Source organism: Moschus berezovskii, chromosome 1 (assembly GCF_049115385.1).
Source record: "Moschus berezovskii isolate FMDL1 chromosome 1, NW_MosBer_1.0, whole genome shotgun sequence".
NCBI lineage: Eukaryota > Metazoa > Chordata > Mammalia > Artiodactyla > Moschidae > Moschus > Moschus berezovskii.
Genome location: NC_142460.1, coordinates 125,026,126 through 125,049,958, shown reverse-complemented (window position 1 = coordinate 125,049,958; position 23,833 = coordinate 125,026,126). Strand labels below are relative to the sequence as shown.

Genomic DNA, 23,833 nt, shown 5'->3' with positions numbered 1-23,833 from the left:
GTGAAGAGGAACTAAAAAGCCTCTTGATGAAAGTGAAAGAGGAGAGTGAAAAGGTTGGCTTGAAGCTCAACATTCAGAAAACAAAGATCATGGCATCTGGTCCTATCATTTCATGGGAAATAAATGGGGTAACAGTGGAAACAGTGTCAGACTTTATTTTTTTGAGCTCCAAAATCACTGCGGATGCTGATTGCAGTCATGAAATTAAAAGACGCTTACTCCTTGGAAGGAAAGTTATGACCAACCTAGATAGCATATTAAAAAGCAGAGACATTACTTTGCCAACGAAGGTCCGTCTAGTCAAGGCTATGGTTTTTCCCTTGGTCATGTATGGATGTGAGAGTTGGACTGTGAAGAAAGCTGATCGCTGAAGAACTGATGCTTTTGAACTGTGGTGCTGGAGAAGACTCTTGAGAGTCCCTTGGACTGCAAGGAGATCCAACCAGTCCATTCTACAGGAGATCAATCCTGGGTGTTCATTGGAAGGACTGATGCTAAAACTGAAACTGCAATACTTTGGCCACCTCGTGCGACAAGCTGACTCACTGGAAAAGACTCATGCTGGGAAGGATTGGGGGCAGGTGAAGAAGGGGACGACAGAGAATGAGATGGCTGGATGGCATCACCGACCTGATGGACATGAATTTGAGTGAACTCCGGGATTTGGTGATTGACAGGGAGGCCTGGCGTGCTGTGATTCATGGGGTCGCAAAGAGTGGGACATGACTGAGCGACTGAACTGAACTGATTGTTGTCTTATTTAGTCTTTATTCTTGTAAATAAAGCTATAATAAATATGTTTCTATAAGTTGATAGTTTCTCCTGTTTCATTTCCCTTGACTAAATCACAGAATTGGAATTATCAGGTCAAAGTATCTACACATTGTGGTTTTTGGTATATCTTATAAAGCTATATCTAGAAGAATATTTATCTTGATTAAAAATTATGCCTTTGGGAGCTGGGTATGTTCTTCACACTGCTCTTTCTTAGTTCTGTGATATGAGGAAAGTTAAAATTGGAAAAGGAAATTTAAATGTTAAAGCCATCTCAAATTGGATTTTATTCAAATATAAAGTATTAAAAATAACATTAATCATAGATATCTAATGCTTTTATTGTAAAGATGTACACCATAAATCCTATTATCCAACATGTAATTACTCAATTTATACATGCAATTGTTTTACATCACATTATGAAAATTTCTGTAATCAAAGTATTTATCATATTTGTATAATTAATTTCATTGCTTATCATTGAAAATTATCTGCCTTCTTACAAAAACTGTTTTAGAGATAATTGGAATATTTACCCTAAAACTTTATGCAATTAAAATAGCAAATCTAGATTTGAAAGTAAGCAAATTCTCTGAGAAACACACATACATACACAACTCAGAAACAATTGTTGTTGTACAATAGAAAATCTGAGCAACACAAATTTAATGAATATCATTATTTACCTCTCCAATAATTGCTGTAGTCCCATCTGACTCATTTACCCACACATTTTGGGCAGTTCCCCTATCGTAGGATTCATATGGTGCCCCATTCACACGTTTCTCTATGGAAATTGCAGGGTCCTAATAATAGAGAGAAGAAACTAGAAAATCAATTAATTTTCAAATGTGTAAATACTAAAAATTAATACATATGTTCAGTTATTACCAAGATGATGACATATTTCTGCCCATTGGCATGCAAATCTTGAACAAATTCTGGGAGGCCATTAAATGCAACTTGATCATAAGTAAAGATTTTCTTGTCTTCCATATAGTCAATATCAGTGATTTGTGTATCCTAAAAATTAGCAGAGTATATTTCAATAAACAGTACTGAAAGAATCCTCTAATCACATCAACGCTAAAGTCCAAAGAATTTCTATTATAAATTTAATGATTAAGAGGTAAATGAACTTAGATCTCTTTTATTTCACTAAAAACACAATGATATGTCTTATAAAGCTAGTTTTTCTAATGATTATTCACATTTGTTTAAATGATGATAACTCGGTATGTATTATGACATATACACATGTATATGTACATATATGGGCTCATTGCATAAAATAACAAAAATCTTCACATTAAATAAAATACATAAAATTTTATTACGTTAAAAGTATACAAATTCTAAAAGTATAGTTAAAAAACAATATAATTTTGTTCGTACTTCAACATATGCTCTATTCTAGTATAACTCATAATCAGTTCTCAAAATTCAGGTACACCTGGGCATTGTGTATGGACATAAAGTGTACTTCACCATTAATAAGCAACTTAGTAACCTATAACTATATTTGGCAAACAGCTATGAAGAGTAGTGAAAGGCAAAAGAGAAAAGGAAAGATATACCCATTTGAATGCAGAGTCCCAAAGAAGAGCAAGGAGAGATAAGAAAACCTTTGTGAGTAATCAATGCAAAGAAATAGGGGAAAACAAATAGAATGGGAAAAGCTAGAGATCTCTTCAAGAAAATTAGAGATACCAAGGGAATGTTTCATGCAAAGATGGGCACAATAAAGGACAGAAATGGTATGGACCTAACAGAAGCAGAAGATATTAGGAAGAGGTGGCAAGAATACAAGAACTATACAAAAAAGATCTTCATGACCCAGATAATCACGATGGAGTGATCACTCATCTAAAGCCAGACATCCTGGAATGCAAAGTCAAGTGGGCGTTAGAAAGCATCACTACAAACAAAGCTAGTGGAGGTGATGGAATTCCAGTTGAGCTATTTCAAATCCTAAAAGATGATGCTGTGAAAGTGCTACACTCAATATGCCAGCAAATTTGGAAAACTCAGCAGTGGCCACAGGACTGGAAAAGGTCAGTTTTCATTGTAATCCCAAAGAAAGGCAATGCCAAAGAATGCTCAAACTACCACACAATTGAACTCATCTCACATGCAAGCAAAGTAATGCTCAAAATTCTCCAAGCCAGGCTTCAACAGTATGTGAACTGTGAACTTCCATATGTTCAAGCTAGATTTAGAAAAGGCAGGGAAATCGGATATCAAATTGCCAACATCCGCTGGATCATCGAAAAAGCAAGAGAGTTTCAGAAAAATATCTACTTCTGCTTTAATGACTATGCCAAAGCCTTTGACTGTGTGGATCACAATAAGCTGTGGAAAATTCTGAAAGAGATGGAAATATCAGACCACCTGACCTGCCTCCTAAGAAATCTGTATGCAGGTCAAGAAGCAACAGTTAGAACTGGATGTGGAACAACAGGCTAGTTCCAAATACGAAAAGAAGTACAACAGGGCTGTATATTGTCACCTGGCTTATTTAACTTATATGCAGAGTACATCATGAGAAATGCTGGACTGGATAAAGCACAAGTTGGAATCAAGATAGCTGGGAAAAATATCAATAACATCACATATGCAGATGGCATTACCCTTATGGTTGAAAACGAAGAACTAAAGACCTCTTATTGAAAATGAAAGAGGAGAGTGAAAAAGTTGGCATAAAACTCAATATTCAAAAAACTCATGGCATCTGGTCCCATTATTTAATGAGAAATAGATGGGGAAACAGTTGAAACAGTGACAGATTTATTTTGGGGGGCCCCAAAATCAATGCAGATGGTGACTGCAGCTATGTAATTGAAAGACGCATGCTCTTTGGAAGAAAAGATATGACCAACTGAGACAGCTTATTAAAAACAGAGACATTACTTTGCCAACAAAGGTCCGTCTAGTCAAGGCTATGGTTTTTCCAGGGGTCATGTATGGATGTGAGAGTTGGACTATAAAGAAAGCTGTGTGCCAAAGAATTGATGCTTTTGAACTGTGGTATTGGAGAAGACTTTTGAGAGTCCCTTGGACTGCAAGAAGATCCAACCAGTCCATCCTAAAGGAAATCAGTCCTGAATATTCATTGGAATGCCTGATGCTGAAGCTGAAACCCCAATACTTTGGCCACCTGACGCAAAGAACTGATTCATTTGAAAAGACCCTGATGCTAGGAAAGATGGAAGGTGGGAGAAGGAGACAATAGAGTATGACATGGTTGGATGGGATCACCGACTCAATGGACATGAGTTTGAATAAACCCCAGGAGTTGGTGATGGACAGGGAGGCTTGGCATGCTGTAGTCCATGGGGTCGCAAGGAGTTGGTCACGACTGAGTGAGTGAACTGAACTCATATTTGGCAAATATGGTAGTAATCCTGACAATGTCCTGCATTTATTATTATGTGAAAATATTTAACTTTATATATATTCCCACAAACCCTTCATCCTACTTACAAATGGTATGCCAGCTTCCCGATTTCTTTGTACCACTTCTTTCACTACATCAAGTGTCTTGTAATTCCAGCGACTCAGCTGGAATCCAAGATTCCAATAAGCTGGCATTGCTGGTCTTCCAATGAGCTTGAAGTAAATGGATATTTAATTATTTTCAATAACAAACACTAGAAACTAATATTAACATGATTTTAATTATGTATCTCTAGTATCAATTTGAGTTTAACTACATATTTTAAACAAAGATTTTGTTGTATCTGCATTCTAAAATAGATATTCTCTTAGAATTGTGTTATGAAACACTTAGCAAGTTTATGTTCAGTCACTCATCTTTTATTTTGTGTTAAAACATCAGAAAGGTAGCACTTTAAAAAGTAGCATTTATAAAAGTGTATTTTGCTGTGCATGGAAAGTTAAAGAAGAGAATAAAAGGATAGCATTAAAGAGATTAGAGAACAATAAAACTGTCTACCACACTCCCACTTCCTGCAGCAACAAAATGAATGAATGATAACATGTAAGAAAAGTAATTTAAAAGTATACAATTCCTATTCTGTTACATTTTGACACTTATTTCTCTCCTATTTTGCAAAAATATTAATAAAATATATGCCTACAAGGCTCCCCACAAAGTATTTCATAAGGTACTTTTGATAGTCACATGTAGGGCCTTGGTTTCTTCCTTCCCCCAAGGACTAAATGGGCCCTTCCCCTCCCACTCTCTGGTAGCCCAAGCAGGCTCAGTGCATAGTCGCAATAGACCACCAGTATCTTATCGCAACAGAGCACAGGATTTTGCACATGGATATACGAGTGCAACTGATAGTATTTTTTTCACTAAAAACAAAGTATTAGGTTGTATTAAAACAAATAACTTTATATGGCATGATGGCTTTTCTCTCGTTAAGGTATACATTTTAGGGGAAAGAACTGTGATTTCATCATGTACGTCTAAAAACTACTATTTAAAATTTTTTAAAAATACTAATGTTGGGTCATTGTATTCTCTTCAATTTAAGCATTAAATTTCTCTCTTAAAACTTGGTATCAAATAAAACCCTGCCAAAACTCAGTGTGTTTACACTATTCATAAACATATTATGTTCCATAAAAGTTTAAAGATTTACACATGTGATTGAAATTTTTGTGTGTGAATGTTATATATATCACACAATTTATTTTCATAAAAGTATATAAAATAGGTGTTGCTATATATTATATTAATTTATGTACTATTCATCTTATACTTTATATGTATATATCATCTTTAAAATGTATAAAATGATCTGGTCATTAAAATGCATTAAAGTTTTCAATTTTGACATCCTGACACCATTGAGTTAATTTGTACAGAAAGGATAGTTTGTTCTTCTTCAAACAAGAGATAGTTACTTTTACCTATTCTCTATCTAATTTGTGACCCCATTGAAATTCAGCACTGATTAATAGTGCTATATTCTACACGTCTTTTTTTTTAATTTAAATTCAAGAATTTACAGGTCTACCCATAAAATGATGTATGCAAGTGGATAACTGTATTATTAATGAATGAATGCTGCACTGGCATGTCAAACATGACTCAAGTTCAGGTAGTGCTGACCACAGACTTTACTCAGCATGTAATAGACAACTATCCCAACTAATATTTCACAAATCAAATCTAAAACTCTTTCAAAAATGTCCTGTCCCCTGTTTTGATAGTGTGACAACCATACACAATAACTATGATTTCATATAATGGAGACTGTAAATTTTGTGTGCATTTCTGAAATTCACATTTATGAACAGCAATTTGGGAACTGCAAGACTTTGTAAATTATTCAATTGGGTAAAGCTCTAGCTACTGTTAGTTCAGGTTTTTAGATCATAACTAAATTTTTGATAGTAATTGCTTCTCTTTTGAGATTATTCTAGGAAATGGGAATTATATGTCAGAAGATTTATCAATAAAATGAGATTTTAAAAATAGGCATGATTCTTAAATTTTATGTCTACAAAAATGATTTATTTTTCATGATAACACCAAGATTTATACATGCTAATAGTCACAGAATAACAATTTACATGGGAGAAACATTTAGAGTCAGGTTCAAAGTAAGAAGTCCTGAGTTCTTCACCTTTCTAAAGTCCTTCTTGGGCTCATGTACAATAGCATGTTATTTAATAGGTAAACGAAAGCTGTTTAGATAGTATGTTTAAGGTGTAAGACTTCAGACTGTGTTTTCAAAATCCGCCTTTCTAAATCTGAGTGTCAGAGCCAATTTTACTGGGATTCACCTACTGTAGATTAACAGCAAGTGTCACTAGCCCTTTTTTAAAACTCAGTTGCTCCAAAATTCTTATCAAATGAAGATAAGATACCCCATTCTGTTTTATCCCATCAAATAAGGTCATGGTTTAATATGTAACATCACAAAGAAATTCAAATACTGAACTCAGCTCCTGGAAGCAAGAAACAATTTGTTATCAGAAATATAGACATCTAAATATACCTAGGTGCCATCATACAAGAAAAACAAAAATAAAAAGTATCTTCTCATATAAGAAAAATGGTAAGATATAAAAATATATTCAACTAAGAGGCCTCCAATAGCTAAGCTAAAATCATTTCAATATGTTAGATGAAAGAAAAGTATGGTAGAAAATAATTTTAAAATAGACCTGCAACACACCTCTTGATACTGTTGAACTACTTGTTCTGGTGTGTCTCCCAGAAAGATATAAAAGTCCAGAATTCCACCTATAACTCGGTAAGTTACTATTGGAGTAGGTTGGATGAAAATCTCTACAAAACAAAAATTGGAAAAGCATATGTATATAGTAAAAATGTACATAATGAGAAAATAATTGCAATGTCTACTTAAAGTACTCCACATTAATCACATAATTTTAGAATCTTTTTAACTATTAAGATAAAATATGATATTTCAGGGAGGCCTGGTGTGCTGTGATTCATGAGGTCGCAAAGAGTCCTATACGACTGAACTGAACTGAACTGAACTGAAGATGAGAATACAGGAGAAAAGTGAAATGCCACCATATATGAAGTTTATGATAGGTTATTCCAGATATTCCTTTTATAGATGTTGGCAAAAGCTCCCCTAGAAACTGCTTAGCAGGGAATAGAGGGTCAGTCCTTTTACAATAAAAAATATTTCGTTTTAAAGTTGCATCTCAATGAGCTATTTTAATTGAAGATTTTGTGAAAGATCATATCACATGTTGATTTCTATAAAATAAAACTATGAAGGTTTTAATTTTTCTATATGTTGAACATAGTAATTGTCTGGATAACCATGTGGAGCACTGCTCTTGCTGGAATATTATTATTTTTGTAGTTTTTTTTTAATTATCACTGTTTCATCTATCAAATATAGGTATTACATTATTTACAACATTAGAAAATAAAAGGTTCTACGTTACTTGAGTTATGATAAACTGAAACATGATTCTTCTCTCTTTTTATCCCCATATAGACCTTTGTTTTTTTAATCTGCAGGGTATAAGAACTTATTTTAACAATCAAGGCTATGGAAATGGGAACAGTCATTTACATGGATACATTCCATGTTGCTCTGGAGGGAAAAGGAAGTGCCTGTATACCATAATATAGCATACTTCCCCCAAAATAGAAGCACACACACACAAAAATCCATATCTCAGGCTCCTCTGTCCATGGAATTCTCCAGGAAAGAATACTGGAGTGGGTAGCCATTCCCTTCCCCAGGGGAATCTTCCCAAACCAGGGATCAAACTCAGGTCTCTTGCATTTCAGGCAGATCCTTTACCTGAGACACAAAGGAAGCCCTCACTAACTATAAAACCTGCTTATAATAATTTCACATTCTAAATCACTAACAACAAAATTTATTCTGCTATAATATATCTATGATTGGAATAAATAAAGCAGTTAAAACATTTCAAGTCTCATTTGAACATATTATCAAATAAATCACTCTTACCCATTGCATTGCTGTTCATTAAGAAAACACCAAATGACTTTCCAGAAGTATCCTCAATGCACATGAAGAATGTTTGGTGGCCATACAAATTATTATTATTCTATAAGGCATAAATTTGAAAATTAAAACTTAAAATACATTTAAAATAAAAAAGTATACTTAAATGGCTTTTATGTATTCCTATATTTTTCTGTAATTTACTCCTTATATTCTATAATAATTTTCTCTACTATATACCATATGAAATATTATAGCACAAAACTTATTTTACATATTAATACATTAAGATATAAGTATATAACTATATGTCATGCTATTAATAGATTATTTAACTTTCTTTTATGTTTTATGATGATTAAATGAGTTTTAATAAGCCATTCATCAACTATATTTCAACTAAAAATTACGCTATCTGTGATATGGTAATGGAATGTTTATATATCATGTCTCATGTGCGCCCCAAGGTATTGCCAGGAATTCCAAGATGATATCTACTTTATATAAGTTTTTCAGTATAGATGTTGAGAGCTGAGGGGTGGCAAAATTTATTAATACTTTTGTACCAAATAAGGATCTTTAAAACAACTGACATTCATTTAAGTAGCACTAGAATTTTAAAAATCAGTAACATTTGACTCAAAGCAATCATGAACCAACTAAATAAAATATTTTTTAATGCTATTGTATTTGTATAAAAAATTGCATACTTCTGAAATGCAGAAATATGTATATACAAATAATAACTGTGATGGTGTCATAACAAAATATGAATAAAGCATTAAAAAGTAAAGATTAATTCTGCATGGAGGAGTTTGGGAATTTTTCTTATGAGGTGAGATCAAATGAGCTATCAATGATGTATAAAAATAATAAAGAACTAACTTCTTGTGAAAATATGTGAACCTAAGAAAGATTATCGTGTTATGGAAGAAGAAAAAGTAGGTATAGAGGCAGGACATGATGTCCACTAGATAGACAGACAGCACATATACAAAGCCATGTCGAACATGGTATGCGTTTGGAAGTGTTCTTATGTAATAACTAGTCCTAGATAGTGTAGATACAAGAGTAACTGAAAAGTGATTGATAAAATATAAAAGTGAAAAGTCAAAGGAAAATATTCATAAATTGGAAATACCTTTTAAAATATTCATAAAATCTGTTGTTCACTTATTAATTTAGGACTTTGATATGAATCCTCACCCCTAAAGTAAAGAAGCTTCTGGAATATTTATCACTGACAACAAAAAAATTATGATTTCAAAAATGTAAGAATAATCTCCTGTCAAATATAATTATTTTATTTATGACAAGAAATATAGTTCCTTACATCACCAGGAAGTTGATCCCGAGTAAAAATTGGCCATGTTTTCCAATATAAATCATGACGAAATCTCTTATGAATATGTTCCCCAAGACCATAAATGTATTCATTGGGAAGTCTGGCTGAGATCTGTAAATACTGGTCAGAGTATACGAGGGGACCAATGCTGGTGTCAAACCTATAGCATGAAATAAATAAAAGAGCTAAAAATATATAAAATGCTCTACTAAATATGGATCTATTTTATTTTATTATTATTATTTATTATTTTATTATCCAGAATATTTCATTTTAAATATGTCAGTCTTTAGCTGTGTTTACTTCTTAGGAACAAATGAATTGTACCATAACCAGAACTTGTTAATTTTATCAATACAATTTGCTTCATCATCAACAATATGATTCTTCACATGCATTTATCTCCTTTTATCTTTACTACAATACTAAAGCACAACCACTATTATAAATTTCATTTCACAAATAGAACAATATGAACAAATTTATTCATGTTTTCAAGATGACAAACTGGTAGGCAGCAGAGCCAAATTTCAAACCCAGTTTTGACTTTCTTCAGAGACAGAGTTTTAAACTATAGTACTATACTAGTTTCTCTACATGTATACCTCTATACATGTATTAAAATTAAGTTCAAAATAATTTTTCCCAAAAAAGAAAGGTTTCATGTTTTATATATATCAAATATATATGAGAAATGTCAAATAGCATTTCTTTTGTGATTTAACATAAAATCAACTTCAAGTTATTAAAATATATTTAAGAAAAGTAATTGCTCTGATTAAGTCCTGATAATCATCCAATTAAACTTTCTTGGAAATTCAAGAGCAGTAATATTGAAAATTACTAACTTTTTGCCAGAAATATCCCTCAAAATACATTTATAATGAAGGCATTCAGATAATGTTTCAATTATTATATATGGCTATTTAAATTTATTATGTGTAAATTTATTCAATTAATTTCATACACATATATGAAAAATCCTCTAATACTATGGAAATTTGTCCCTCTCTGAATAGTAACTATTTGATCCTACCAAATGAAAGAACATATGATAGGTAACAAGGAAAAGACATATAAGGATTTTTAGGTATGCAAAATATATGCAAGGCTAAAATTGTATCAGTGGCACTCTTCATTTCAACTTTGGTTGGCCCATTCTATACTTCCATTCATATTCTGGTACACTTCATCCATAAGAAATTAAAGCTTCTTTGATATTATAATATTTAAAAACATGTATACCCACCTTCTTTTGGAAGGAAATTTATTCTTTCTGAAAATGCCCTAAAAATGAGACTTTTGTGGTTCTATGATAATACAATAAAATTGACCAATTATTTAAACTTACATAAATATAAGATAATTACTTACAAAATTTTATTATTGCTTTTTCTAGAAATTTTAATGCTAAATGGATCATGTATAACCTCCACATTATACAGTGGATCAGAAGCTGCAGTTCCACTAAATTCTTTTACAAACTGATGAGGAACTTCATATCTTCTATTATTTGGATCAGTGATCTGCAAAGATTTTTTTTAAATTAGCATTATTTGATTCAAAACTGTTACTGAATTTTTCAGTTCTGAATTAGGTATTAAATACAAGTTCCAAATACAAAACAATAAATTTAATGATTCTATAGATGTTATTAATCTAGTCATAAACAACTTACATTGTTGAATGGCTATGCAAAGAATAAATTGTAAATACTGTTAAGGAATTAATAGAATTAGTTAATTATAAAGGTACTATATCAAATAAAAATTTTATTGACCATTATAAAAAACATGAGACTATTATTAAATATTGATTCTTAAATAGTAGATTTTTGTGAATTTAAATATTAATTATCCATGCAGTATTTTGAGATCACTCACTAACAAGTCCTGAAAGTATTTTGAATTTTGTTTTAAAAAAAAACCACTTTTTGTGAAATTGTTGCTGAAAGATATTTTACAAAGGATATATTGTTTTTACTGCCAATCCAAAAGACCATACTCGCAAAAAATTTGGTAAAGCAGAAATTAGTTTCTTTAAAATCATGACTAGAAGTGATACCAGTAAAAAGAACTTGTGAGTGTTTCACACATATATAGAACAATTAACAGCTTCCTTAAATTAAATTCTAAACTAATATTTTATCACAGTCTGTAGTTCAATAACAAAAATTACTACAGTTTATTGAGTGTTAATTCTTCTCAGGACACTGTATCAAATATTTTGCATTGACTATATTATTAAATTCTCTAAAAACTACTGCCAGAGGAACTAGTTCTTGTGTTCTGTCCGAGTAGAAGGCTCAGAGAAGTGGAGTAACTATTCCAATAAGTTATTTTCTTTGGAATAGACATTTATTAAGATGGAAAATGTCTTGGTGGGTTACAGGGTATATACATAACATGCTCTTTAATATTAACTTTTCTTTAGGAAACTCAAAAACCAAACCTTGAACCGCACACGATTGCGTGTCTGATTTTGAGTTGTGAGGAGAACGCTGTTAATGTCATTTCCAAAGAGTGTAGGTGAAGCTTTCCTTTTTAATTTGGCTTCAAGTCCTTAAAGAAAAAAAATTATATGAATTATGGTTTTATTTATAATGATTAGCAATCACTAAATATTTTCATATTTTTTCTAATTTTATTGTAGGTCTCACAAATAACCTTTTCTTATTTTAATTTGGAAGATAGAATCATGAAATACAAGTTCTTAAACATACCAAATTTGAACATTCTGTGTACATGTTCCTATTTGATTTTAAGATATTTTTCCAAAGAAAAAATTTAAATATTTTTTTATTCAACTTAAAATATGTTGGATCACCAGGATAGAACACTTCTCACCAGCATTTGTTGATGTTACTTTCTCAGCATTATAGCCGTGGTTATTTACGAAGAAGCACCAAGGAATAACAGAATCATTCCATGGCCTCCAGCAGCAACCTCGAGCTGCACAAAGTGTCTGATAAAACATTTATTAAAGGAATTATAGGATTAGTACGTTATCTTATGTGTTGGTCTCTATTTCTTAAACATTCACTCATTCCAATAATTGTGAATGAATATATTTTAAAAATTTATTTCTTCAAATATGTAATGTACTAAAATATCATTTATTCTTTTGTTCCTTTCACTTTGAAGAAATGTAAATATTTGATGAATTGAAATACATCAGAGATTGATGTTCTGAATTGTGACTTATCAAATTTACATATGAATACACATTATTGTAAGGTCATGTTATTTTCAAGATTCCTGCCCTCCAGATAATTAATTGTAGTCTGTTCTGTTGCCATGTAGTCAGTGAAGAAGAACTAAAATATTTATTCTGCACCAATTATGTATCAAGTTGCAGGTGAGGCTATAAAGAAGATATGGTCTTACATTTTAGCCTAGGTAAAATATTTAAGGTCTTTATTTCCAGATAATTATTAGCTTGATATTATTTAAACTTGCAACTAGTGGCTGCCATTACATCTAACGTATAAAGTAAAATAATAAATTCTTCTTAATATTATAATCTATATGGAAAGATTACATGAAGGGAAAGAAAAAATATATATGTTTATAGTAAAATTTGAGTCACATGGTGATGCTGTGTGTTAACATTGGTATAATAAATTATCTACTTAATATTTAAGTTTAATAGTGTAACATATTTTCATAATTTGAATACTTGTGAGCCCTTTATCTTGACTATTTGCCTTGAAAAAAAAATTTTAAATCTCCATGTTTACCAGTTAACGGTACATATGTTAAATTCTCTCCCATTTTTAACATCAAATTAAAGTGGCATCAGGTACATATATACACAGGGACTTCCCAGGTGGCTCAATGGTAAAGAATCTGCCTGTAAATGAAGGAACCACAGTAGATACAGGTTCAATCCGGGGTTGGGAAGATCCCCTGTAGGAGGAAATGGCAACCCACTCCAGTATTCTTGCCTAGAAAATCCCATGGATAGAGGAGCCTAGCAGGCTACAGTCTGTGGAGTCGCAAAGACTGAGACACAACTGAGCTACTGAGCACACATACACACATACATACATACATGCACACACACATACACATGCATACATGTTATAAAAAATGATAGTTTAATGGGAACTGAGCATTTTGGAGGGTCATTACCTAACAGAATCTAAAGTATATGTAACTTTTGATATAAACATAACAAAATGGGAATACACAGATACACATATTCACTCATTGACCTTTTAATCCCATACCAGTTATCATGGCTAAGGAAGAGTCAACTTAGGGTTAGGTGAATCCATTTATTTACACTTAGTTTTCTCCAGTTGAATTCCTTCTCCCCAAATAATAAAAAAAATAAAGGTTTTAAAAATTAAAAAATTAGTTACAAGAATCAATGTTACTTTATTTTGCACAGATTCTTCTTGTTAATGTCATCATCACAAACACTTTCATAGAGTATAGATATTCTTTCTTAAAAGTTCTATATTTATCAAAGGTCATACTTTTTAAGAAGTAGTTTGAGAAGATAGAATTTCATAAGAATTATAAATTTAACAATAGCTTTTTAAGTATGGAAAAATATTAACTTGCTAATTTGAATTGAAGTACAAAAAAGCAGGCTCAGTAATTTCCATTATCTCTCATCTGTTCATACATAAATAAAAAGAAATGCATCCTAATTAAAGGCTATACTTTTTAAAATATGGAATATATCCAATATTGAATAATTATCTTACTATATATCTATTCATAAAAATATAAAAGACTTTGGTTGCAGACCTGTGTGGGAGATCGTTCTGGAATGCAGTTTATTCTCTGGTTGATAGGATCATTCAGTACACTTGGGCATGTGCCTAGGGTTGAATCACTGATTTCTGAGAAAGAAACAGGTCAATAAAACAAAACATGGTTTTAAGTTTACTTTTCAAATTTTCAAGTAACAAATACATTGAAAGTAAACACAAATATATATATATATATATATAATGAAATTAAACTTAAAAAAACCCTACAAATTCAAGTCCTAATTACCAAAAAGAAATGATCCAAACAATATTTAAAACTGTATAAAGCCCTTTGACTGTTCCTTAAGAAAATCAAAGTATATTCACAGAAGGTCTTAAAAAGTAGACTCAAAAGGAAACAAAATGTTTCCTGCACCATACTCACAAACTGTGTTTTAGAGATGAAGAAGGAAGATGGAGAAATATATATGGGGAATATATATGGGGAGAGGATGCAGAGAAGGAGACAAGAATTAGAGAAGAAAAAAAAAAAGGTTAGGAGGAATAAGATACTTAAACAGAAGAGAAAGAAGAGAATGGTAAAAAAAAAAAAAAAGAAAAAGAAAAATCCCAACTCTGGTTGCTAGCAACCAGAGATGGGGAAGATAAATTTGATTGCTTCATAATGTAGCAAGCTTTCAGTTTACTAGAAGATGATAAAACAAGAGGCAGCAGAAAACATTAACTCCTGTTAGACTATAAGATAATTTGCAATACATTTTCCACTTCTGATTTAATCAGATGAGAATGATAAAGAAAGAAAAAGTAGATCAGGTGGATGAAAGTAGCATGCATCAACTCTAAATTAGGATATAAATATTCAGGAAAAATGATAAACACTTCAAGCCTGTTTCACCTTCTCTCTGTTTCTCTCATATGACCTCACTCTTTAAAAGAAAAAAAAGTCTATGACAAAGAGGTTCAGTTCAGTTCAGTTCAGTCGCTCAGTCGTGTCCGACTCTCCGCGACCCCATGAATCACAGCATGCCAGGCCTCCCTGTCCATCACCAACTCCCGGAGTTCACTCAAACTCATGTCCACAGAGTCGGTGATGCCATCCAGCCATCTCATTCTCTGTCGTCCCCTTCTCCTCCCACCCCCAATCTTTCCCAGCATCAGAGTCTTTTCCAGTGAGTCAACTCGTCACATGAGGTGGCCAAAGTATTGCAGTTTCAGCTTCAGCATCAGTCCCTCCAATGAACACCCAGGATTGATCTCCCTTAGAATGGACTGGTTGGATCTCCTTGCAGTCCAAGGGACTCTCAAGAGTCTTCTCCAACACCACAGTTCAAAAGCATCAATTCTTCGGCGATCAGCTTTCTTCACAGTCCAACTCTCACATACATACATGACCACGGGAAAAACGATAGCCTTGACTAGACGGACCTTCGTTGGCAAAGTAATGTCTCTGCTTTTTAATATGCTATCTAGGTTGGTCATAACTTTCCTTCCAAGGAGTAAGCCTCTTTTAATTTCATGGCTGCAATCAGCATCTGCAGTGATTTTGGAGCCCAAAAAAATAAAGTCTGACACTGTTTCCACTGTTTTTCCATCTATTTCCCATGAAGTGATGGGACCGGATGCCATGATCTTAGTTTTCTGAATGTTGAGCTTCAAGCCAACCTTTTCACTCTCCTCTTTCACTTTCATCAAGAGGCCTTTGAGTTCCTCTTCACTTTTTGCCATAAGGGTGGTGTCATCTGCATATCTGAGGTTATTGATATTTCTCCCAGCAATCTTGATTCTAGCTTGTGCTTCTTCCATCCCAGAGTTCCTCATGATGTACTCTGCATATAAGTTAAATAAGCAAGGTGACAATGCACAGCCTTGACGTACTCCTTTTCCTATTTGGAACCAGTCTGTTGTTCCATGTACAGTTCTGACTGTTGCTTCCTGACCTGCATACAGGTTTCTCAAGAGGCAGGTCACGTGGTCTGGTATTCCCATCTCTTTCAGAATTTTCCACAGTTTATTGTGATCCACACAGTCAAAGGCTTTGGCATAGTCAATGAAGCAACCCCTTAAATTTCCTAACCCAGCTTGCAAGTGTCTCAAAGCTAGAGCAAAACCCGACTAATGAGATTTTCCGCTAGTTAGAAGAACCTCACTGGTAACTACAGAAGATTACTGTGCTGTTTATTAATATCTTGTTTCTTTTGCCTATTTGCTAGTTCTAAAGCAAGGCCATTAATATCAAAGCATACGAATTTCTTAATTGCAATGACACTTCATTGAAATATCTCTAATATAATGGCTAGAAAAAGTTAGAGTAAATGTAACTTACCTGAGATCTTTCTTCAAGTATTTCATCTTATATAGATTATATATTATAGATTACTTTTCAAGATACATAATTATTATAGAGTAAACTTTATCTCAACCTCATTATAATGTATAAGTATATTCAATATAATTTACCTTCAACAGCAGGTGTCTTAGTTGCTAAAACAACAACTAGGGCAACAGCTATTATTGTAACTATAACAAAGAGGACAATCAGAGTAATTTCTAATCCAGAAAATTTCTTCTTTGCCATCTAAAGAAAGAAAAAGAATATACATTTGAAAATGTAGAATATACAATTAGTGACCATAATTATCATAAAATTGCATATTTTTTCTACTAAGCATAATGCAAGCAGAGCTGCAGACAGCTCTAACAGTTTACAATCTAAAATAACGAACATTTGCAAAAGGGTAAACAACACATGCAATTTCAAGTAAAAAGATAGAATTAGCGATGGACATTATAGTAGTACACTGAAATGAAAATATAAAAGGAAAAAGATCTCCAAGAAGGATTAGTTGCTTTCTCATTTTAGATCATTTCTCAAGTCAAGGAAAGCTTATACTTGTATTGTGTTCCTTAATTCCACAACAACTGTATGAAGGAGATGCTGTTATTTTATGAACTTCAGGCTTAGAGAAAATATTTTTCAAAGTCAAAAAAACCCAGTACTTCCTACTATAACTATTGCTTTGCAATTCCAGCACTGCTTTCTTATAAGTATATTATGGAAAAGAATATAAATATAAATATGGGGAAAATAAAATAGATATAAACATATAAAAGAATACAAATATAAAATGTTGTAGAAAATACATATATACAGGACACATGCACACACACATGTATATATATGTATATATGCTATATATTTAGGAGTTGTTGCTTTCAAAAAGCATTTAAACTACATGATCACCAAATTCTGCTCTCAAATAGCAAAATATACCAGACCCTCAAATCAAAAATGTATTTATTTCAGATAACATTATGTATTTGGGTTACCATCCAGAGGTGCCTAAATGGAGGTAGGGAAGAGCTCTTCTCTAGTAATTATTTAAAGCCTATTTGTTTAACTTAGTTTTGATCATAATCTGTCCTTATTTTTAAGCTTCCATGATTTTTCTATATTTTATGTTGTTATATGTTTTAATTCGATGGAAAATACCTAGATAGAAATTGAGAATTTTCACAGTAATTGCTATTATAAATTGCTGGTTTTAAAAATCAATTTTTCTTTTTGCCCTCTTATACTCGCCCTTTCTCCAACTCATATACTGAGTTGTCCCGATCTAAATTTTTTTTTTTCTCTCTTCCATATCTTTCTACCACAATAAAGCACTCAACAAGTCTTGCTGATTCTACTTCCGGAATAGTTTCAGAATTTTACCCTTATCTCCAACAATGAAATATTTTTTCTGGATAACATGTCTTAGTACATGCTGTTTAATCTTTCTTCGGTTCTTCCATACCTACTCTTCTAGTTCCAATTTATGCCCAGTTCAAATAGTATGTCATCTGTGAAAGTTTTCTTACTTTTAGAAGCAGAGTTAAATCTATTCTCTTCCCATTTTACAACAGTATATAGTGTATCTATTGCAATTATTTAAGCACGTGTTAATTTCCTCCATTGTATTGTTATATTCCTAATAGCAAGAATCATGAAAGTAGTTCAGATCCTAACATCAAATTAGTATAAGCTCAATTTTAGAAATATACCTTATGATTGAAAGTTTAAAGATTAGCATTCAATTTTAGCTTATGATTTCCTGTTATAGATATGTAAGCTGTTTACTGTATCAGTAATCTTCAGGGAACTTGAATGAATGTAAGCTAAATTTAAATAAAGCAACATGATCTAAAAGGCTGTTTAGAAAATGAATCACGGTTGCTCAATGTTATGTGAGAAACAACAGAAATGCATTTAATGTTTAACTTGAAATAAGTTTAACTCTCACACAAAGTAATTTCATTTTGAGATCAAGAAGCCAATAAAAATGACTGTTCTTTTCTTTTGTTAAGGGAAATATAAAAAAAAACAAAAAGGCATATTGTCATGATGCTGCTGCTGCTGCTGCTGCTAAGTCACTTCAGTCGTGTCCAACTCTGTGTGACCCCATAGACGGAAGCCCACCAGGCTCCCCTGTCCCTGGGATTCTCCAGGCAAGAACACTGGAGTGGGTTGCCATTTCCTTCTCCAATGTGTGAAAGTGGAAAGTGAAAAGTGAAAGTGAAGTCACTCAGCCGTGTCCGACCCCCAGCGACCCCACGGACTGCAGCCTACCAGGCTCCTCCATCCATGGGATTTTCTAGGCAAGAGTACTGGAGTGGCTTGCCATTGCCTTCTCCATGTCATGATGCTAACCCTCTTTAATTTAAATAAATCAGAACAAAAATGTACCAAAATTACAATAACAATAAAATAAATTAGAACAAAATAATAAATCAGAACAAAAATGTACCAAAATTAAATTATTTATATGAGTACTTATAAATGATCAGTACTAAAATTGTTCATAAGCTGTAGATGGTAATTACAGTAATTGTATTTTGGATTGCAGTAATTTTAAGCAAAATATTTTTGGAGAAATTGTATACTGATGCCCTTTCTCTGTATGTTTATTTTCAAACTGAGTAATACTACTAATTTTATTTTTTTATTTTTATTTAATTTATTTATTTTAATTGGAGGCTAATTACTTTACATTATTGTATTGGTTTTGCCATACATTGACATGAATCTGCCCTGGGTGTACATATGTTCCCCATCTTGACCCCCCCTCCCACCTCCTTCCCCATCCCATCCCTCTGGTTCATCCCAGTACACCAGCCCTGAGCATCCTGTATCATGCATCGAACTTGGACTGGCGATTCATTTCACATATGATAATATACATGTCTCAATGTCATTAAAGATCACTAATGACTGGTCTTTTAAAAATTAGCCAGAAAAGATTTAAGTGTTTTATAAGTGTAGCATTCCATTCTGCATATATTTTTCTTAAATATATATTTATCCTGTCTACAGTATATCTCTAAATTTCAAAATACATTTTATATTTATTTTCATCTAAATAGAACAATTCAACTAAACTTGCTATCATTTTACTTGGGTCTGACACTTTTAATGAATAACTGTGCAAAGAAAATATTCTTCTATCTTTAAAACATTTTAAAAAATGTTTTTTTTTTCCTGTTTTAGTACAAGGGGCTATACATTTATAGCAAATGAAAATATGTTATCATTGCTATTTTAAACAATTGAAGATAGGAATATTGCTAACATGAATTAAAGGAACACACAATTATTTGAAAACTCAAATGTAACAAAGAAATATGATAGGTAAACTTACCTTATTTCATAGTCTGTTCTTTCTGCTCTGATGTACCAGAGTTCAGTAAGGCTGCCAAAGTAATGATCAGGGAAAACTGCTCAGCTATAAACTGAGCTACTCATAAAGTTTTATTGCACTCTAACCAGCCTATCAGTATTTAATAAACTTCTGTTCAATGTGCAATCATAAAAAGACTTAACCCTGAAAACTGTTGTGTAAATCTCCCTGGGAATCTAGGTTAATTAATAATTGTGCTCTCAGTCTGATTTCTGGAAGCTATGAACTAGCCTAAGAACATAAAAGTACTTATTTATTGTGTTTATTTCCCTTTTCAAGATTGTATTTCTTTTACCATATAGATGCTGTTTCATTTACAGTTTTATCTCATTGAGCAAAATTTAAACTCTCACTGGAAAGTTGAAACATACTTGTAAGCTAGAATTTGAAAAACACTTGTAGGAACTGACAACTGGCAGATAATATTTCATAAAAGGCCATGATTAAATAAGTTATCTCTTGTGTCTTGTTTTTAAACTTAAAGTTGAAGAACTAACAAAATCTATAAGAATGAAGTGTAAAAGTATAGATATATAAATAAGTAGTACAGAAATGAAAACAGCATTTTATTTATTACTTATAACATTTATTTTATTATCAAAAATTATTGCAAACACTTAACTTTTCATACAGAAAAAATAGAGGATATCAATTATTACACTATTGTTTTAAGCTAAAATAATGTTAAAGGGCAAAGGACTTGAAACAAGAGCCCTGCGTACACATACCAGCTGTAACACATATGTCTAGAAACTGAGCACATTTGTTAATTTATGTCAAGACTCAGTCTCTTTATCTACAAATTAGAAATAAAAACATTTACCCATAGGGTCATTATAAGAATTATATGTGCTCACAAGTCCATTATCATTACTACAGCTCTGCTACCACAGAGTACAATTTGACTCTGAAATGGTTAGTACAAGGTCTGCATGTAGTCAGGGCACTACATTTTCAAAGTAATTTATATTAAAATAATGTGGTCACACAGAGTAGAGTAACTAGTTTCTTGATCCTGAATATGAGTTTAAACAGAAACAGTAAAAGAAGGGTACACATGGATTACTCTTAAAACCTGGGGAGATATAAAGGAGAACTTTCAGTACATAAATATCATTGATATGGAAATAAGATTAAAGTGATTTCCTCTCAATTCATATAGCATATAATTATTTAAGTGGAAAATCTCATTAAATCAACTTAAATCTTCTAGAACCAAGAGGTGAGTGGAACAAGGTCACAGAATATAAGGTTGATATACAAAGGTCAATCATGCTCCTATAAAACAGTAATGAATGATTGAACAATGAAACTAAAATACAGACATACAGGTAGATAGAAAGAAATAGATATACACATTTAGAGAGATATAAATGAATGGGGCTTCCCAGGTGGGGCTTAACTTCTCTTCCAGAATCCAGTTAGTCTGATTTTCTCTCTCTTTCCCTAAAGTATTCATCTACCACTCCCCAACAAAATAATGCAACTTGTTTTAATCCCAGTGCAGTATTCCAATAGCACCTACTGCCTGGAGATAGAGATCTAAACTTCTCAACTTTATATTTACACTCTAAATTTTGTGTTTGCCATTTCATCTGACATCCTCAGTCAACCCCCTTTCCTGCCATAGCTATCTGTTAAATTCTTCCTTTCTCACTCTCACACCTGTGCTTACTTGGTCCAGAATCTGGATTGCCTTTCTTCAGTTCAAGCTCTATCTATCTTTGTAGTATCAGTTGACATCACTTTTCTATCAAAGGGACTATTTGAATTCTTCTACTTGTCCTCAAGAGCATTAGTTAATATTTTCCCATTCCCCTTCATAACTGAATTTTACAACTGTGTTACAGTACTGCTTTAGGTTATATATTACCACTATCCATGCTTCCTTAGGGCTTCCCTCCTAGCTCAGTCGGTAAAGAGTCTGCCTGCAATGCAGGAGAGCCAGGTTTGATTCCTGGGTCGGGAAGATCCCCTGGAGAAGGAAAATGCCACCCACTCTAGTATTCTTGCCTGGAGGATCCCATGGACAGAGAAGCCTGGCAGGCTACAGTCTATACGGTCGCAAGAGTCGGACACAACTAAGCACACACAGCACAGCATGCTTGATTATGTTGCCCACATGAGACTGAGCACACTTAGCAAGGACAATGACTTCTTCACTTAATTCACAACACTACACACAACATTTTATGGAGCAACATATAGCAGTGACTGTAAACTGTATATCTATATCAGTCTTCCCTTGTCAAAGTTCAACAGCAAAAACCATCAGGAACATGACTGGATTCAAACAAGGAAGGGCAGGGTGTCTCAGACAAAGCTGGCAATGTTTACTGTAGAATTTGTACTTACACTGTGTGTGTGTGCATGATATTCAATCTTGTTCAACTCTATTGACCCAGGGTTTGAACCCAGGTCTCCTGCATTGACAGGCAGATTCTTATATTAAGCCTTATATTAAGGGACTTATATTAAGTGACTTTTATTAATATAATATAATATAATATAATATATATGCCATGCTGTGCTAAGTCGCTTCAGTCATGTCCCACTCTTTGAAACTCTATGGACTGTATCCCGCTAGGCTCCTCTCTCCATGGGATTCTCCAAGCAAGAATACTGGAGTTGGTTGTGATACCCTCCTCCAGGGAATCTTCCAGACACAGGGATTGAACCTATGTCTCCTGTGGCACCTGCACTGTAGGTAGATTCTTTACCACTGAGCCACTGGGGAAGCCCCAATATAATATATGCTGCTGCTGCTGCTGCGTCACTTCAGTTGTGTCCAACTCTGTGTGATCCCATAGATGGAAGCCCACCAGGCTCCCCCGTCCCTGGGATTCTCCAGGCAAGAACACTGGAGTGGGTTGCCATTTCCTTCTCCAATGTGTGAAAGTGAAAAGTTAAAGTGAAGTCACTCAGTCGTGTCCGACCCTTAGCGACCCCACGGACTGCAGCCCACCAGGCTCCTCTATCCATGAGATTTTCTTGGCAAGAGTACTGGAGTGGCTTGCCATTGCCTTCTCCGAATATAATATATACATATATATAAAATATAAGTTACCTGGACTTACATTGTGCGTACTAAATCGCTTGAGTCACGTTCGACTCTTTGCGACCCTATGGGCTCTAACCCGCCAGGCTTCTCTGTCTATGGGATTCTCCAGGCCAAAGAATCCTGGAGTGGGTTGTGATACCCTCCTCCAGGGGATCTTCCTGACCCAGGGATTGAACCCATGTCTCTTAGTCTCTTGTGCTGGCAGGTGATTTCTTTCCCACTAGCACCACCTGGGAATCCCAGACTTATATTAAATGACGATTAAAAATAGAGAAGAGGGAGGAACTATACCTTGATTGGATAATGTCCAACAGTGAAGAGAATTCAGTAATTAATCCTGGTACAGGAGGTGGAAAGAACAAAGTGGAGCTGGGGAACATTCAAAAGTCAATTTTTGCAACAATGTGGCCTACTTAAAAACACTGTTTATCAGTCTTACCAGCAGCAGAGTCAATTTTTCAGTTTTTTTTTTCTGTTTTCTTCTTCTAAGGCAGCTGCTTCTGCTAAGTCACTTCAGTCGTGTCCAACTCTGTGCGACCCCAAAGACGGCAGCCCACCAGGTTCCTCCAAGCCTGGGATTCTCCAGGCAAGAACACTGGAGTGGGTTGCCATTTCCTTCTCCAATGCATACATGCTAAGTCGCTTCAGTCGTGACCGACTCTGTGCGACCCCATGGACAGCAGCCCACCAGGCTCCTCTGCCCATGGGATTCTCCAGGCAAAAATACTGGAGTGGGTTGCCATTAGTCCCCTAAATTTAATAAAGTAC

At 33.4% G+C, this 23,833-nt stretch overlaps 1 protein-coding gene across 1 annotated transcript in view; it reads right to left on the bottom strand.

Moving 5' to 3' along the window:
• The window catches only part of SI (sucrase-isomaltase), a 117,308-nt gene extending 100,443 nt beyond the window's left edge, over positions 1–16,865 (bottom strand). The window contains exons 1-11 of the mRNA XM_088843151.1: positions 16,748–16,865; positions 14,325–14,419; positions 12,411–12,528; positions 12,016–12,125; positions 10,939–11,090; positions 9,553–9,724; positions 8,223–8,322; positions 6,933–7,045; positions 4,261–4,386; positions 1,669–1,800; positions 1,464–1,583 (exon numbers count right to left, since the gene is read on the bottom strand). Of these exons, the coding sequence (XP_088699277.1) occupies positions 1,464–1,583; positions 1,669–1,800; positions 4,261–4,386; positions 6,933–7,045; positions 8,223–8,322; positions 9,553–9,724; positions 10,939–11,090; positions 12,016–12,125; positions 12,411–12,528; positions 14,325–14,419; positions 16,748–16,865 (1,356 nt within the window). The remainder of the gene's footprint in view (positions 1–1,463; positions 1,584–1,668; positions 1,801–4,260; positions 4,387–6,932; positions 7,046–8,222; positions 8,323–9,552; positions 9,725–10,938; positions 11,091–12,015; positions 12,126–12,410; positions 12,529–14,324; positions 14,420–16,747) is intronic.
• Between the last annotated feature and the right edge of the window lie 6,968 nt (positions 16,866–23,833).